This window comes from Trachypithecus francoisi, unplaced genomic scaffold, assembly GCF_009764315.1.
Source record: "Trachypithecus francoisi isolate TF-2019V2 unplaced genomic scaffold, Tfra_2.0 Lachesis_group0, whole genome shotgun sequence".
NCBI classification, from domain to species: Eukaryota; Metazoa; Chordata; class Mammalia; order Primates; family Cercopithecidae; genus Trachypithecus; species Trachypithecus francoisi.
Genome location: NW_022681453.1, coordinates 164,120,179 through 164,138,014, shown reverse-complemented (window position 1 = coordinate 164,138,014; position 17,836 = coordinate 164,120,179). Strand labels below are relative to the sequence as shown.

Here is a 17,836-nt window from a genome sequence, read left to right as displayed (position 1 = left end):
AGAGCAGATGGGCTACAGGCCTCCGTGTAGAACATGTGCACGTTCTGCATTTCTCAAAGGAAGGAGATGTGAGCAGCTATGTGCTCACCTGCTTTGCCAACGTCATCCTTTGGGTTCCCCTGACATCACAGTGGCCCTGACATTTCATAAAAGCGCACACATGCCTCTTCAGTTTGGCCTTTTCGGATGCTGTGTCTGCCAGGCCAACTGTCTCCCTACTTGTTGATGGTGGGCAGGAAGTCTCACTAATTCATAAATTCTTGGCCAGAGTGTGCCCATCAACGGGGGTTACACTTGCCACCTCCTTAAAAAGGCTGTGTCCGCCCACAGGCATCCCAGCTCAATGCATTCTCCATGCTTCCTGGCTATTCAGGTAGGACCGCCGCACCTCTGTGTTTGGTACGGGGCTCGCCCAGAGAGGCCGCAGCCTTCGGCAATGCATCCGTGCACCGAGCTGCCGCTGGCTCTCCTCTCTGCACTCCTGTGTCTATATAAGCGCACATTTTAGTTTGCTTTTCTGGGCAAATCTTTGAGTAGGCGCCATTCCCAAGGTTCGCTCAAGGGGAGGAATGTGCTTTGGGTACAGGGTTTCGGCAAGTCTTGGTCCTGAGGTCCAGGGTCACTAAACGCAGGCTTCGGAAGGCGACTTCAGCGGGAAATCACCCCACGCCTCCTATCACACACAACGCGCTTCGGAGGAGGGCGGGAGAAGGGGACTTCCGAAAGCGGGAGGCTTGCCTTACGCAGTTGAGATATATCCGGGCTGCTAAGTTACAAGGGGGTGGGGGCTCTCCTATTTTGCCACCTTGGAGATGTGGAGGGAGCTGGGGTTTTGTGACGGAGACCTGGGTAGCTGGGACTGGCCGAGGAGCGCGCAGCCGGGGCGGGACCGGGGCGGAGCGGGCGCTGCGCTGACTGCCGCGGCAGAAAGGGGGCAGCCGCGCCCATTTCCTCTGCTCCGCCGCGGCCAGGGGGATCCGCATCGGCGAGCTGTGCCTCCCGGGTGTCGGCCCCGTCGGCTACCCGACCGTGCCCGGCTGTGGCGAGGCGGCTCCAGCCCAGCCTGTGGCGGCCGCGACCCCCAGGGCACTCCCGAGCCCACCGCGCGGCGCGCGTGGCGACTGCCCGCATGGACGCGGCACCGAAGCGGAGCCGCTCGGAGGAGCCAGCCGAGCTCCTGCCGCCTGCACGGGACGAGGAGGAGGAGGAGGAAGAGGGGATGGAGCAGGGGCTGGAGGAGGAAGAAGAGGTGGACCCCCGAATCCAGGTAGGGCGCGCGGGGTCACCCGCATCCGGGCTTCGCGGGGGCTGCAGCGGAGGTCTGCGTCTACGCGTACATCCACTTCGCAGCCCCCAGTGACTGTGGTCCGGGGACTGGCGGCCACATACGGTGGCAGGAGACGATCTGTATGCTCTGTTTCCTCGTCTCCACAATGAGGAGCCTACAGTGCCCGCGTGGATGCGGCCTGACTCTATTGCGGGGAGCCCCCCGCAGGCCCCTAGCAGGATCGGGGTCGCCGCAGCGTGCCTGGTGGTTCGGGCGGATGTGCAACAAAGGGAAAAAGGGGGCGGGGGCGCCATGGTATCCTCGGGGGTACCCCCCGCCCGGCCGCCACGGCACCGCGGGCAAGGCATGGCTTCCAGGCTCTGCGAGGAGGGGTCGCCCGCGTGGGCACCGGGCACCGTAGGCGGGTGGGCGTTGCCCGCCCCTGCAGCGCGGGCTGCCACTGGTGCCCCGGGTGCAGAGTCCTCACCTGCCAAGGTGCCCGGCCTGAGCCGTTTTCCTTCTCTGATTCATTGTTAGAGAACTGAGCGTCTTATTGTCACCACCGGCTCAACGGTCTGCCTGGCCTGAAATTGCTTAAAACCCTGCTTTTCCTTGTTGTGAGGCTGGGCATGAACAGAAATCAGGGACAACTGATGCGCAAAGCTGACGCGTGGAGGCGGCGAGGGGATTGGGCTGGCTGACTGTGCCTCCATTTCCAAGAGAGATGATTAAAAAACAATTTCCAAGCCGAGATCTAGGAGTGACAGTTTAACCTCTTCACCCCGAAGCAAAAAGCAGAGCAAATCCCTTTCTAAGACCCGTTTTATTCTACCTTTTCAGTAAATCATTTTTAAAAAATGGCTTTTAAGCATGCTCTGTAGTTTCTGGATCCCTAATTGGTTTTTTAGTGCACAGATCAATTTAAAAGCTCACTTAACTCAGTGGTTGGGGTTTAAATGAATTGTTTTGTCAGGTTAGCAAGATAAAGATCAGGTGGAAAAAAAAACTTGCATTAGGAATGCTATTAATTAAAATAATTGGTTTGGAATAAATCGTGTGTTATTGGTATGGGATTATGTTAGCAAGATCCTTTGTTTGCATAGTAAAGATGAGTTAAGTTCATGTTGGATGCTTTTCACAAAATGTCAGTTTGTAAATGTTTATTGAAATGAATGGGATTAAAGCTAGTTTAAAACATCCAGCTAAGTAGGTTGAATAATTGGCAGTGTGAAAAGATTTTCACCCTTTACAGAAAAATAATTCTGGTAAGTTAATACCAGAATTCTGCCCTTGATGATTTCACTGGGTTTATATTTTTGGCCTGGCCTTGCTTATTGTCTTTTATTGTTTTCTAAGCAAAGTTCTTGCTCAAGGCAGATAGTGCTGTTTTGATGAGGCCATTAAACCATTTGTAACAGGTGGGATTTACCTGAAGGCACATACCTGGAATATTTGACCTCTGACAAATTCCAAATGTCTCTGAAGACATTGTCAAAAAGGACACCCTTAAGAAAATGGTTTCAGAAATGCCGACATTCATTTGCATTTCTAGCCAAGCCTCAACTGTTTGCCTTAAGAATTAATACCGATTCTTCCCTTTTCCTGCAAACTGGGCTGGGGTAATTTTTCAGGTTATGGACTGAGTTATACTGGAAACAAAAGACGGATCCCATAAGTCTTTTTTTCTCCCTCTTTTCTTCACCAGGGAGAACTGGAGAAGTTAAATCAGTCCACGGATGATATCAACAGACGGGAGACTGAACTCGAGGTACAGAGAGCTGAATTCCTGTTCTTGGTGGAGTGATGTCACTCACACCAGCACAAGGCTGGTTAATTTTGTCTTCATAGCTGGAGAGTTATTGCTGGACCCCCCTCCTTGGGAGTTGAGCAACAGCTCCCTGACAGAATAAAATACACCACTGAGCTCAACCTGTGGGCGGAACGCATGTGGATCCAATTTCACATGTTGTTTTTCATTATGGAAGCTCCATGGGGCCTAAATCAAGTCTGTGCAGAGCGTTACACAACGCTTAAGCCCCAAGTTTTCATGTGACTGAAAGGTTAGAGGGGAAAATTAGCTGAGCTCTTTAATGGAGAAGAATGAATGAGCTCACAAAATCTCTTACATGTTCAGGGCGGTTCCTGACATTTGTGCTGGAAAGCATTGTGTTGTTTCCTCTGACTTTGACCATTTTTTGACTTTCCTGTCCTAATAACTCACCGCCGCCTTCTGCTTTCCTGCTCATTTCTTTATTGTCTGCTTGTGCATAGAATATAATTATAATGGTAACAAAAAGCTGTTTAGACTGGAAAGGCCTTTCCTACTGGGAAAAATCTTGGGAGACTAAAACTTGATTTAGGTTTCCTGTGCATTTTCCAACCGGAGTGTAAACAAGTTAGCATTCATCACAGCCTCTGATTCGTTTCCACCCCTTTCCAGTAGTGGTTGCTTTTACCACCCATCAGCAAATTTGAACAACCACTGTATTCAAATTCAATTCAGGAGACTGTGAATTGACTGTCAGAGCCCGGAAGGGACTCTCAGCGCAGTTTCCCAGTGCAGGGAGCTGTTGGCAAAGTCTGTTTCTGTAGCAGGAGAAACAGCAAAAGTCAGTGGAAGGGACAAGCAGCACACGGTCCCTAAGAGTGAGGGTGTGCGAGATAGGAATATAATCTGCCAGGATTCACAGGCAGCCTTGATTTCTGCTGCATGCGTAGGCCCTGGAGTTACCAAATCTGGATGTAGCAATGTGGATTAAAAAGCCTGTTGCTCTGAGCTGTGTGAAGGGTTATCGCTAACCACCTCCATTTCCATCGTAGGTGTACAAGAACACGGGCTGTCCTTCTCCCTAAGTAAAGTAAAATCTATGTTTATTTACATTTCTTTCACTTATGAATTGAGTCTGTCTGTGATGTGGGGTAACCGAAACCTCTTAGGATCTCAGATTTCTAATGCATTAAACAACAACACCCTTACCATTCCTATAGGGCTTTAGCATTTACAGAGTGTTTTTTACACGTTTTATCTCATTCCATCCTGTCACACCAGCCTAGAGCTATGCTGTCCCATATGGTAGCCATGTGCAATGTATGGCTATTTGAATTTAATTTTTTTTTTTTTGACACAGTGTCTTACTCTGTCGCCCAGGTTGGGGTGCAGTGGTGCAATGTCTGCTCTCTGCAACCTCCACCTCCTGGGCTCAAGTGATTCTCATTCCTCAGCTTCCTGAGTAGTTGGGATAACAGGTGTGTACCACCATGCCTGGCTAATGAGTTTAATTAAAATAAAGTAAGACAAAATTCTGTTCCTCAGTCACAATAGTCACGTTTCAAGAGCCCAGTTGCCACTATATTAAACAGTCTAGTTGCCACTGTATTAAACTACTATCATCATAGAATGTTCTGGCCTGGAGAACTAGGAGAATAGGGGCTATCTGCTTTCCAGATAAGGACTCAGAGGCTTAGCATTTTATGATGATGCCTCAGAGGCAGGGCTCCCATCTTATAGTCCCAGGCATTTTCCAGATCTCCTCCAGTTCCTGCATTCTGTTATCCCAGTGCAGTGGTGCAGTCACAGCTCACTGCAACCTCAAATTCCTGGGTTCAGGCAATCCTCCTGCATCATCCTCTCCAGTAGCTGAGACTACAGGTGCATGCCACCATACCCGGCTAATTTTTCATATTTTTAAACTTTTTTGTAAAGATGAGATCTTGCTCTGTTGACCGGGCTGTTCTTGAACTCCAGGCCTCAAAGTGATCCTCCCACCTTGACCTCCCAAAGTGCTGGGATCACAGGCATGAGTTGCCATACCCATCCTGGAAATATTCTTCTTCCGATGCTCCCCCAAGCCCCTCCCTCCCCCCCACCAAGGCATTGATTGATTCTAATTGCTCACCTACTATGTGCTGGCCACTGTTCTGGGTAATGAACAAGATGGCCCACATCTCAGCCCCTAGGGTGCTTACCTTCTTGGGGTGAGATTGGTTAATCTGTTCAATTCTTTTTAGCCCTGACTTTTGAATCCCATTTCTGAATACACTTAGGTATTTGTGTGTCACAGGAAGCCACCGGACAGGTGTTTCCTGCCTGACTCTGGAGAGCATTTGGAGCCGTGTGAGAGGCCAACTGGAGGGTGTGGGGGGGGGTGGCCAGGCCTGGGCTGGGTTGCTGGCTGGCCTTTTCACGGTGTTATAACCAAGACTGACTCATAGAAGTATAATACGGGCTACATAAGCAATGAAAAACTCCCTAGTAGACACATTAAACATGAAAAATAAACAGCTGAAATGAATTTAAATAGTTTGTTTAACCCGGAATATCCAAGACAGTACAATTTCAACATGGACTTGCTATTAAAAAATTACTGATATTTTACATATATTTTTATACTAAGTCTTTAAGATCTTTGGCATATTTTACACTTAGGGCACATTTCACTTGAGACTAGACATGTTTCAAGTGTTAGTAGCTACATGTGGCACTGGGAGGCACAGGTTTAATAGGTGTTTTCTGTCACAAAGGAGCCAGGTGGGATTTCACCCTTCACGCGGGGCACCAGCTGCTTGTCAGATACTGTTGACCACTGCATTTATGTGGGTGAACGAGACAAAGACCTTGCCCTCCAGGAGCTTATGTTTTTGGTTGGGGTGAGGAGCAGAGAGGGGGTAATAATTACTGGTGGTAATAGCTACAGTAAGAAATGTGACAGACACTGGAGGGGCGCTGCAGGAGGACATCTGAGCAGATGCCTGCAGGAGAGCCTGCAGAGGAACAGGTGGAGTGAGCCAGTGGGGTGGTCAAGGGGAGTATGCCCAAGGATAGGGGGCAGGAAAATGAGCCATGTTAATATACAGTCGAGTCTTTTGTTTTTTTCCTGCGACGGAGTCTCACTCTGTCACCCAGGCTGGAGTGCAGTGGCGCGATCTCGGCTCACTGCAACCTCTGCCTCCCGGGTTCAAGCGATTCGCCTGCCTCAGCCTCCGGAGTAGTAGCTGGGATTACAGGCGCCCGCCACAATGCCCAGCTAATGTTGGTATTTTTAGTAGAGACAGGGTTTCACCATGTTGGCCAGGCTGGTCTTGAACTGGCTGATCTTGAACTCCTGACCTTGTGTCGTCATCACCGCCCCCCACCCCCTGCCTGCTGCCCCGCCCCACCCGTCTCAGCCTCCCAAAGTGCTGGGATTACAGGTGTGAGACACCGTGCCCAGTCTTGTTTTTGCAGTACTTGTATTCCCTAAAGTTGTGAACACTGAAATAGTGAATACGGAACCACTGTTGTAGGGAAAATGCAGGGCTCGGAGCAAGCCTGTGGTCACATCATTTTCATCAACTGATCACTATTAATCTTTTCAGTTTCCATTAAAAGACACTTTATTTATTATGTACTATTGATTCATTAGCATTGAACTCAGGGCCGCTTACCTAACATGTATTTTCCCTGTAAGCCATATCACAGCCTGCTTATGCTCAGGAATGCTCACTAGACAGCACTTCAGCACTTCCCTTATGGGCCATTTTTAACAGCAAAATCACCAAAGAAAGCACAAAAGCGTGAAAGACATGGCACTAAGTAGACCATGAAAAGGACACTTGTTTACAGGCTGGGCATTGAAAGGAGGAGGTGGAGTGTCGCTCCTGCGTGTGTTGGTGAGTGAACCTGAAAGGGCTGCGTGCATTGATTTTGGGGTTATGTATAAATTTTAGTGAGTAGATGAATTCACAAGTATGGAATTGGCAAATAATGAAATAGTCTACTTTCAGGGACCCCAGGGGAAGGTATTTTGCTGTCCCCATTTCCTTTCTCTTTGCCTTTTGATTGCGATCTGGGGCATTCAGCACCTCTCATAATTTTTGTCTGATGAAGCTGAATTGGTGACCAGGCTTGTGGTAGGTGCGAATGTGCTCACACACTGTGCTGCAGTTGTCCGTGGGTAGCTGTAGACCAAGGTGTTGCTCCTGAGGTCCACATTTAACATCCCATTTCTTGTCTTGGCCGTTTAAATTCCAGATTGTGAAAGGGCCTCTGGCAGCCGTCTGCCGTGTCACTTGGATGTCTGTCTCTTCCTGCAACGTGGGTTTGCCTCTGACCTTATTTTGAACAGTGTTGAGTCTCCTTTGCACTCTGATTTATATCAGCGAAAGCCAACCTTTTTAAGCTGTTAAAGGAGGAACCTTTTAACCAGAGAGGCCTTGGATATAAGCCTGATGTTTTAAGTTAGGAAGATAAACATTTTCCCACAGATCCAGTGATCCATCAGCTTTATTTATTTATTAATGAGACAGGGTCTCGTTCTGTCACTCAGGCTGGAGTGCAGTGGCACAGCCTCGGCTCACTGCAGACTCTGCCTCCCGGGTTCAAGCGATTCTCTAGCTTCAGCCTCCCAAGTAGCTGGGACCAAAGGCACACACCACCACGCCTGGCTCATTTTTGTATTTTTAGTAGAGACGGGTTTTGCAGCGTTGGCCAGGCAGGTTTCAAACTCCTGAGCTGAAAGCAATCTGCCTCCCTTGGCCTTCCAAAATGCTGGGATTACAGGCGTGAGCCACTACACCTGACCAGCCTTTTAATTCACTAAGTATTTATTGAGCACCTACCATGTGATGGGGGCAGTTTTCGGTGATGGGGACAGAGCAATGAAGAGAATGGACAGAAGTCCCTGCTCTTCCGAGGAGGCTTACATTGCAGAGGGGTGGGAAACGCAGTAAAGAAGTCCCTGCTCTTCCGAGGAGGCTTACATTGCAGAGGGGGTGGAAAACGCAGTAAAGAGTTAAAGTAGCACAGTAGGTTATCTGATGTATGCGAAGGAGGCAAAGAGCTGGAAGGGGACTCAGCTGGTGGGTGTTTGGAGGCAAGGGGAGGGAGAGGAATGCAGTATTATCTGGAGAGAGTGAGCAAGCCTCAGGCCATGTGGGGGAAGAACATTCCAGCTGGAAGGCGCATCTGTGCTAAGATGGGAGTGGGCCTGGCCTAGCTGAGGACCAGCAAGGGGGCCTTGTGCCAGGCTGGGGTGAGTAATGGATGGAAGAGGAGGTGATGAGTCAGAGATAAATGGGTCATTCAGGTGCGTGACAGCCCTGCCAGGTGAGGTAATAAAACTCAATATGCTGATGTAATTTTAAAATGCCTAGTATATAGGTCTCTTTTCAAATGTTTGTTAGAACAGATGCCACACTGAGAATTTCTAAGTCTAATCAGAATAAAGATTCGTAATATTTCATGCCCATATATATGTGGTTTTAAGCACAACATGTAGTGTTTTCATCATTTCCCGTGCTTGCTCTGAAAGTGGGCTGTTCCAGGACTGTGAAGGGGTCCTTTCTTTTCCTCGTTGCTCAGGTCAGGTGGGAATAGTTTCTGCTTATACTGGCAGGGTGGTTTGAAAAATATTTGTTTCTGAGTATCTGTGTTCCTCAAACACGCTTAAGCCAGCACTCATTGTCTCTGCCTTTCCTCCCTCCAAAAACCAGCAAATGCTTTCTCTTAAAAACAAAACCTAAAACTTTTTTTTTTTTTTGGACCCAAGAAGCAATGGTAGAACCAAAAACTCTGTTTTGAGCTTAGAAACTTGGAGGTGGGAGTGAACTGGAAGCCACCTGGCCCCTCTCTCATGAATTATTAGCACAGATCAGGAGAAAAAGTCAAAGGACAGTGATACGTCCCAGCACTTTCTCCATTAAAACATGTGTGGGTGGAATGCACTAGGGACTAGGTCCTGCAAGACTAAGTTTTGCTTTGAAGAAACTGCTAGGGAATGTTTGAAGCAATAGACAGACCGGGGGAGGGAGGAGTAACTGTTTCTTGAAGCTGCACCAGATTCCGGGCCTGGTGGCAGGCTGCCCGGTCTGGGCTGGCAGAGCCCCTGCAGCCCAGACTTTCTTGTACACAGGTGAGATCTGGTTGAAGTAAACATTGGCCTGGAGGCCTTCCTGCAGCAAATACTGTGTGGGGCGCTGGGGACCAGGGTGGTCAACAAATAAATAATCAGGCACGTCCCTGCCTCATGGAGCTTGTCATCTCCTGGATCCAAGCGAGCAATTGTAGTTGGGGGAGGGGGATTCTGGGAGAGTCACTCAGGGCCCTTTGGGAGGCCAAAGCTTTGTTGAAATAGGGGGCATCAGAGTTGAGGTCTGCAGACCCCAAATAGTCTGAAGATAACATCCAAAGCAGCCTTAAAGTGGAGGAGGAAGAGAGCTGATGGTACAGACATCGTCTGCAGGTTGAGGAAGGCTGGGGTGGGGAGAGGTGGAGTGTTAACAGGACCTTTGGTGATTGACTGATTGTGAAGAAAAAGCATGTGTGGTCTTTGCATCTCTTCAGGGTAGCCTGAGCCAGGGCTGCTGCGCGGCCCCCACGGCTCTGACTTGAAGTTTGGCCATCAGAATGGTGGTACTTAACGTCTTGGGCTTCAGTGATCCTCCCATACTGCTTATTTCCCTTTGGGGAGGAGGTGAGTGGGGGAAACATTTGAAACTTGTGGAGTGGCCTAGCTATAGGACAGCTGGCAAAGCTTGGCCTCTGGAGCCAGACTGCCTGGCGCTGAACCCCAGCTCCCCTTGTCATACCTGTGGGACCTCTGGCAGATTATGTAATCTCTGTGCCTCAGTTTCTTCTTTAAAATGGGATTGTGTCTCAGTTTTTGCTGTGAAATAACCAAAGCCCAAAGCCATGGGGAAGGGCAGGTGGAGGGAAGACAGCTGTCTTGACATCAGGTGATACAGGTTGAAATCAGAGGTCTACTAACTTCTAGGGATACTTGGCACATGGAAGCCACAGTCTTCTCTTCTTTGAATCTGGGGGCTGTGATTCTTGCCTACATCCCTGGGTGGCCTGGAGGATGGTAAGGGATGCTGTTTGAGAGCTGCCCAGCCTGAGTGGAGAAGAGGGCCACCTGTGTGCTTGGCTGAGACCTGCTGGGTGCTGCAAACAGAGAAGGTTCCAATGAGATGTCCACTGGGGCCAAACTGGCCATGGGGCCTGGCGGTAGCTCTGTTCTCTTTCCCCAGGTCCTGCCATGACCTTTCTTTGTCAGATTGGCACTGGGAAAGGGGCCAGAGGGAGGGCTCGTATAGGCCAGGATTACAGTGAGATGGACTTTGTAGTCACTGGATCAGCAGGGCATTGCGCTGTGGCCTGTCTGCTATGATGTGACAGTTAGTTTCCCTGAGTGAGCCCTGCTTTAATTAATTAATTAATAATTAATTAATTTTTTGAGACAGGGTCTCAAAAACTGGAGTGCAATGGTTTGGTCTCAGCTCACTACCACCACTGCCTCCTAGGTTCAAGCGATTTTCATGCCTTAGCCTCCTGAGTAGCTGGGATTACAGGCATGTGCCACCACACCTGGCTAATTTTTGTGTTTTTGGTAGGGATGGGGTTCTGCCATTTTGGCCAGGCTGGTCAACCCCTGACCTCAAATGATTCACCCACTGCAGTCTCCCAAAGTGCTGGAATTACAGGCATGAGCTACCACGCCCAGCCTTCTGCTTTGTTTTTGTTTTTTCCTGAGACAGTGTTGGTCTCTCTTGCCCAGGCTGGGGTGCAGTGGCACAATCATAGCTCACTGGAGCCTTGAACTCCTGGGCTCAAGTTATCCTCCCACCTCAGTCTTCTAAGTAGCTGGGACTACAGGAGCGCGCCACCACGCCTGGCTAATTTTTGTTTTTGTAGAGATGGGGTCTCTCTATGTTGCCCAGGCTAGTCTCGAACCCCTGGGCTCAAGCAGTCCCCCTGCCTCGGCTTCCCAAAGTGTTGGGATTACAGGCATGAGCCACCGCGCCCGGCCTCCCGGTGTGTTCTTGGACAGACTGACCGTGAGGACAGTTGTGACACTGGTAAATTGCAACCTTGTGTTCTCCTTTCCCTCCCCAGAACCTGTCCACTTATGCACATGTTGGCTCATGAACAAAGATTCTGCCTTGCTTGGGGGCGTTAGCATTTTAAGAGTGGCCTTTCACTTTAAAAAAAAAGATGATGTGTGAATATGGACAAATGGCCATGGTCTACTTAGTGGGGAAAAAAAAACTATACATAAAATATATATAAAATTATATAGAGCATATATAAAACCATATATATAGTAAAAGAATGTATGCATATGAGAAGACAGGCCTAACATATTCTTTTTTTTTTTTTTTGAAATGTAGTCTCACTTTGTTGCCCAGGCTGGAGTGTAGTGGTGTGATCTTGGCTCATTGCAACCTCTGTCTCCCAGGTTCAAGTGATTCTCCTGCCTCAGCCTCCCAAGTAGCTGGATTACAGGTGCCCACCACCATGCCCAGCTAAGTTTTGTGTTTTAGTAGAGATGGGGTTTCACTATGTAGGTCAAGCTGGTCTTGAACTCCTGACCTCAAATGATCCGCCTGCCTTGGCCTCCCAAAGTGCTGGGATTACAGGCGTGAGCCACCATGCCCGGCCCTAACATAGTTATTCTTGTGTAGGTCAAAGAATGTGAACTGCTTGTTACCAATTATGGTGAAATAAATGCAGAAATTGAGAGTAAGACTTTAGAATTTTTTTTTTTTGGCAATTTGATGTTGTGACATCCAGGTGGCATTTTGCTTTCCTAGTTTGTTTTTATTCTACAGAAGTATTGATTTACGGTGGATTGGATGAGGGAAAATCCATCACCACATTGTTTGAGAAGCCTGGCTCTAGAAATATGTACCCTCAGATGTTACCAGTTGTTGTTGCTAGCTTCTGAGGATGCTGGTGGTTTTTAGTTTTCATTTCTTGGTGTTTTGTGAAATATTTACAATGACCATATGTTATAATTTTCATGGGATGGGGGTGGGGAATGAAGCCTGTTGAAAAAAAAAAAAATGTCTTTATAAGCCAAAGAAATGAATTTCTCTGGAAGGAATTTTAGGAACTATGAAGGCTGATGGGAAAAAGTTCAGATTGGTTGTTCCTGCCTTAATTGTAGATAAACCCCGATGTTGTGCGTTTGCTTGATGAATTAGTGCATTGTTCAGCTACTGTAGTTGTAATTTATGGAAGGATGAAAAGTGCTTTAAAGGCACTTTAGGGTCTTCTACAGCCAAGAAACCCTCGTATATGTGCTTATTTAGAAAACACAATAAATCAAGATATAATGGAAAACATTACAAATATTAAGAATATTTAGATATTTGAACTTAGTTACTCTATGTATTTGACCGTTAGCATCATTTCTAAATGGATAAATGTGGGCACATATAGGTTCTCTTGCACAACTTCATTCATGGATCCACATTAGCAAAATGCTGTTAGTGGCCAAAACATGTTCTGGCCATTGGCTAGAACATAGAAATAGCTATCTAATATTGACATAGACTGTATTGCCTTAAAAAAACTAGGCATGTTTTCCTTTTAACCTGCAAAGATCAACAAGATAATACACAAACTCTCCTGGCCCCTCAGCTGAAACCCATGGCAGGGTCATAAGTGCTTGCTATTGCAGTACCTGCCGACTTTCCTACAAATCATGTGACTGTATCCCTAGCTGTATTCAAGGTGCCTTCCCTCTGACTCTGAGTGTCATCTCAAAAGAAGACAGGCTATGGGGTTAATGGATTCATTGCTATCCCTGTGGTTAATGAGAATCTTCAAATCCCCAAGTTGACAGCGATCTGGTCCCTGTGGACTGTAGCCTTTTAATTTTGTGCTGTTATTTTTCGTTGTCAGCATTTGTTGTAGGGACTTTAACATAGTGGGGTGTGTGTGTGTGTGTGTGTGTGTGTGTGTGTGTGTTGGCTGGATGAATTAAACATCTATTGAACCTCATCCTTTGGCAGGCAGCCCAGGTATCTTTGCCCAGCCTTTTTCTTTGAGAGTTACTTTGTCTGCCGATTGCCACGTAGATGTTTCCAGCATTAAAGACTATACTGCTTTTTTGTAGTGCATTTTAACCAAGAGTATCACAGAATTTGCAAAGCAGCTCTTGGAGAGCTTGGCAAGTCAGCCCCTTTCATTTCCTTAAAGGAAGATGGAAAAAATTTTGTTCTATTCTTGCCTGATTTTTTTTTTCCTTTGCTGTGTTTTGCTGGATTATCTAAGAGATGTTAGTGTTTGTTCTGACAGAAAGAAACTGCTATCAGGGAGACAATGAGAGGAATATCCGCTGTTTATTATAACTGCAGCTCAGCCCTCTTAATATAAATCTTTTATTGTTTGGCATTAAACCCAACCAAAACATGATGAATGGGGTTTGGTTGTCTTCATTCACCACACCCTTTTGTTTCCAGCATGCGAAAGGATTCAGCTTCGTTTTGCTAGATTTGAAGCCCACAGATTTAATGTTCTCTTGATTTTTGGCTTTATTGGAAGAAGAAACGGGATGTGCTGCTTCTTCATTGTTCTGGTTACTGTTTCTCCCTAATGATCCCAAGCCTTAATAGCTTAAAACAACTGTTTTATTTTGCCTGTGATCTGTGGGTCAGGAATTTGGAGAGGGTTTTGAGAGGGCTCAGCTGGGCGGTCCTTGCTTGAGGAGTTTTGTGCAGTCAGATGTCAGCCTGGGTTGTAGTCATTTGAGAGCTTGGTTGGATGTCTGAGATGGCCTACGCTTTTGTTTGACAGAGGATGCTGGCTCTGAAAGCTTCTGCTGAGAGCTCAGCTGGAGTTGCAACCAGCGTGCCTACGTGTGACCTTTCTCGTGTGGTACTTTCGCTTCCTTTTGGTTTCTGGCTCCTTCCAGAGTGAGTGTCCTAAGATGACCAGGTGGGAGCTTCATGGCTTTTTCTGACTGAGCCTTGGAACCTCCACAGTAGCTCTTCTATTATAATCTGGTGGTCCAAGCAGTCATGAGCCCACCTGGATTCTAATTCTTCTTGATCCTGGGGCAGTGTTAAAGAATTGTAGGCCATATTTGAAAACTGCCACCCTCATGGTGATGTAGAGACAGTGGCTTATTTTGAGGCCCGTAGGACATATACTTTCTTCCTTTCCTCCCTTTCTTTCTGTGAGGAGACTTCATAAACTTTCAACCACGTTTCATTGTCTTCTTGAGGTGCTTTAATGATTAAGCAGCCAGGAAAGCAAGGAATTTGGTTAGTATTCCCGGTGACCTCAAATAAGCCAGCAACAATAGAGGCAAGAGGGACAGTTTTTAGTAATGCTGTGGGTCTTGCCATAGGAAATTCTTTACCACTTTGCCCATTTCTTAAAAATTTTGCCTGAGAAAAAAATTATGGCATGGCTTCAATGCCTATTAGAAAAAATTAGTGGAGCCTAGAGCCAGAGGTACTACAATAATTAGACAGATGCTTTATAATTCAGGGTGGTAGGGTTCTAAAGCCCCTTGGGCAATTCCAGATAGATATGCTATTTTCTTTCCCTGCCACTGGTGTTGCTGGGTCTTCTCTGGGGAAAGAGTCCTGGTATTGCACTTATTTGATAGAAATTACATCTACTTCCCCACTTGTAACTTGTTAAAACCACACTTCAATGTTGTGAATCTTAGGGTCAAAAAAAGCATAGGAGGCTGGGTGCAGTGGCTCACTCCTGTAATCCCAGTACTTTGGGAGGCCAGGGCAGGGCCAGCAGATCTCTTGAGGCCAGGAGTTCAGGACTAGCTTGGCCAACATGATGAAACCCTATCTCTACTAAAATACAAAAAAGAAAAAGTAGCAGCCGGGTATTGTAGTGCATGCCTGTAATTCCAGCTACCTGGGAGGCTGAGGCACAAGAATCATTTGAACCTGGGAGGCAGAGGTTGTAGTGAGCCAAGGTCACGCCACTGCACTCTAGCCTGGGTGACAAAGTGAGACTCTGTCTTAAAAAAAAAAATGCATAAGAAAACTTTTTTCTTGGAGCTGATAGAAACTAAACTACATAGCTCCATAGCATATGATGGTGGAAAGTGTAGGCTTTAGAGCTCAGAGCTGGATTTGAATTCTCTGCCTCTTAATGTGCTGTACAGTCTTGGTAAGTTATATTAGCTTATCTGAGTTTAATTTCTTTCCAAAATGTGAAGGCCAATACGGATCTTACCAGGGCTGTTAAGGGTTAAATATGGTGATGTTTGTAAAGCGTCCGGCATGGTACCGGGCATATATGTCCAACAAATGTTGGTCCTTTCCTCCAGCCCCTTAGCCATTTATTAAATAATGGCACCTAAGTAAAAACAACCACTATTTTGTGAAAGGTTATTATATGCTAAATTTTGTGCTAAGTGGCTTCTATATTTTATCCTATTCATTCTCACAACAGTCCTTCAGAATGTTGATGAGAAAGGGAGGCACTGAGTGAATAAGTCAATTCTCCCAGGTCACACAGCCAAGGAGTGGTGGAGCCAGGATGTATAATGAATCCAGGAATCTGAGGCTGAAGCCCATGCCCTTAAGTAGTTTGTGTTTGGAGGCATAGCGGATGCATATTCTGAGATCCCCACTGAGGCTGCATAGATGAAAGAATGCTAGAGTCTAGGACTTAGGGGACCAGGTTTTCAATCTTCGCCTTGATATTAATCAGGTATAGATCCTTGGGAGAGGATCTTTATCTCCTGAGATTTCAGTCACTTCATCAGTGAAATGGGAGCATCTAAACTAAAAGATGGGCAAACTTTTTTCCAGCCCCGATACTGTTTGGGATCTCCATTCTGATCTAGCCACATGTTGAATAAATTATGAACCACCTTCGGTCTTGACAGTTGAGGAAATGCAAAAGCTCTGTAGTCAATCTATGCTGTCATAGACTTAAAATTTCATTTTTGTTGAAACAATACTTGGACGTAGTTTTTTTAAAAGAGTCCCTGATAAGTTATAATGCAAAATGAAAGTCCTCTCCCTCACTCCCCCGCACCCCTAGTTCTATTCTGATGAAATGATGTTTTTAGCTGTTCCTTCTGGTCGTTTCTCCTGTGTCTCTAAAGTTACAGCCGTCGACTTTGACTTTGGCTCTTTTGCATCCTGTGCTCTCCTTTCTTAACATTTTGATTAGCTGAAGGCAGGAGGAGGTTATCTAAAAGCCAGCAGATGTCAGCCAGCCAGCTTGCCTGGAATGCTGTGGTGGGTGGATGTGTGATTCCTGTGCAGGCTACACTAACTGATCTCCAGAGCTCTCCGAGGCTGGGCCATGAACTCACCATATCGCCCTGATTCTAAGACTTGTGCTAATTATAAAGTGGACCTTGTATTTCATAACAGCTTGGGTGGTGGTTGAAACATCAGCCCCAATAAACATGCACATCAATGGTGTACTCTGTCTGAAATGTAATGATTGTGAATTTTTGAAGAACATTGTGGGTCTTGCAGTTGAGGAAATATGTGAAGCCTCCTGGCGTCAACATGGAAATAGTGCTTTTGTAGTTGAATTTGGTGAAACTGCTGTTTCAGCATTTCTGCATCCTCTTACTCAAAGAATACTGTGGATTTAAGAACATGTGTTTGGCCATAAATGAAAAATTACTGGGGTTCCACCAGTCTTTCTAGCTGTGTGCATGAGAGCTTCCTTGCTTACGTGCATGCAGGGTTGTCATGTAGCTTTGGTCCATCCTCCCGGGCCTTGTAGTACTGACCCCTGTGCTTGCTTGCACGTTTAAAGGGCTCATGAGTTTTTTCCTTTGTTCGTGGAGATTTGTACCTTGGGCTATTTTTTTTTTTCCATTTCATATCAGATGAGTAATGTGCTCACATCATAACAAAATTCAAGGATGGCATATCTGACACGTGCACCGTGAACACCCAATCAGCACACTTACGAACTCCAAAAGGATCTACCTTGGGCTATTTTAAACATTTTTTGGTAATTGGTTCAATTCCATTCTGGTGCCTAAGTAACATCAACAAAAAAGATGAATTGAAAGCAAGTCTTGGCCGGGCATGGTGGTTCACACCTGTAATCCCAGCACTTTGGGAGGCTGAGGCCGGCAGATCGTGAGGTCAGGAGTTTGCGACCAGCCTGACCATCTTGGTCTCAAACCAATCCCATCTCTACTAAAAATACAAAATTAGCCGGTCGTGGTGCCTGTAATCATAGCTACTCAGGAGGCTGAGACAGGAGAACCACTTGAACCTGGGAGGCGGAGGTTGTAGTGAGCCGAGATCGCACCACTGTACTCCAGCCTGGGTGACAAAGTGAGACTCTGTCTCAAAAAAAAAAAAAAGGGAGTCTTTTCCAAATGACGTTCTACAAAATATCTGGCTCATATTATTTAAAAATCGAGGCTATGAAAGACAAAGACTGAAGAACTGTTCCAGATGAAAGAATGTTAGATAACAAAATGCCATGTGTGACTCTTAGATTGGATCTTGGACCAGGAAAACAATTTTTGCCCTTTATTATAAAAGACATTGGTGGGACAGTTGATGCAATTTGGAGAAAGTTGTAGACCAGATTAATAGCATTGTACCAATGTTAATTTTCTGATTTTGATTATTATACTCTGGTTATATAAGTGGATGGCCTCATCTTTAGGAAATATGCACCCAAAATATTCCAGGGTAAAGGGGCATGGCATCTGCATCTTACCCTCATTTTTTCCAAGTTTGAAATTATTTTAAACTAAAAAGTTAAAGAGCCATTTGCCTTAACTCAGCCTCCAAATGGCAGCACTTCCCTTTGGTTATGGAATCACAACACAGGCCAAG

General features: G+C 46.4%; 1 protein-coding gene and 1 non-coding gene across 2 annotated transcripts in view; one reads left to right on the top strand and one right to left on the bottom strand.

The window, feature by feature from the left end:
* Positions 1-767: 767 nt before the first annotated feature.
* SH3BP5 (SH3 domain binding protein 5) overlaps positions 768-17,836 on the top strand; it is a 77,953-nt gene continuing 60,884 nt past the window's right edge. The window contains exons 1-2 of the mRNA XM_033212700.1: positions 768-1,267; positions 2,973-3,035. Coding sequence (XP_033068591.1) covers positions 1,130-1,267; positions 2,973-3,035 — 201 coding nt within the window. The 5' untranslated portion in view covers positions 768-1,129. The remainder of the gene's footprint in view (positions 1,268-2,972; positions 3,036-17,836) is intronic.
* LOC117084734 lies at positions 16,858-16,962 on the bottom strand. The gene has a single exon (XR_004437635.1). It is a non-coding gene; the product is annotated as a small nucleolar RNA U13 (small nucleolar RNA).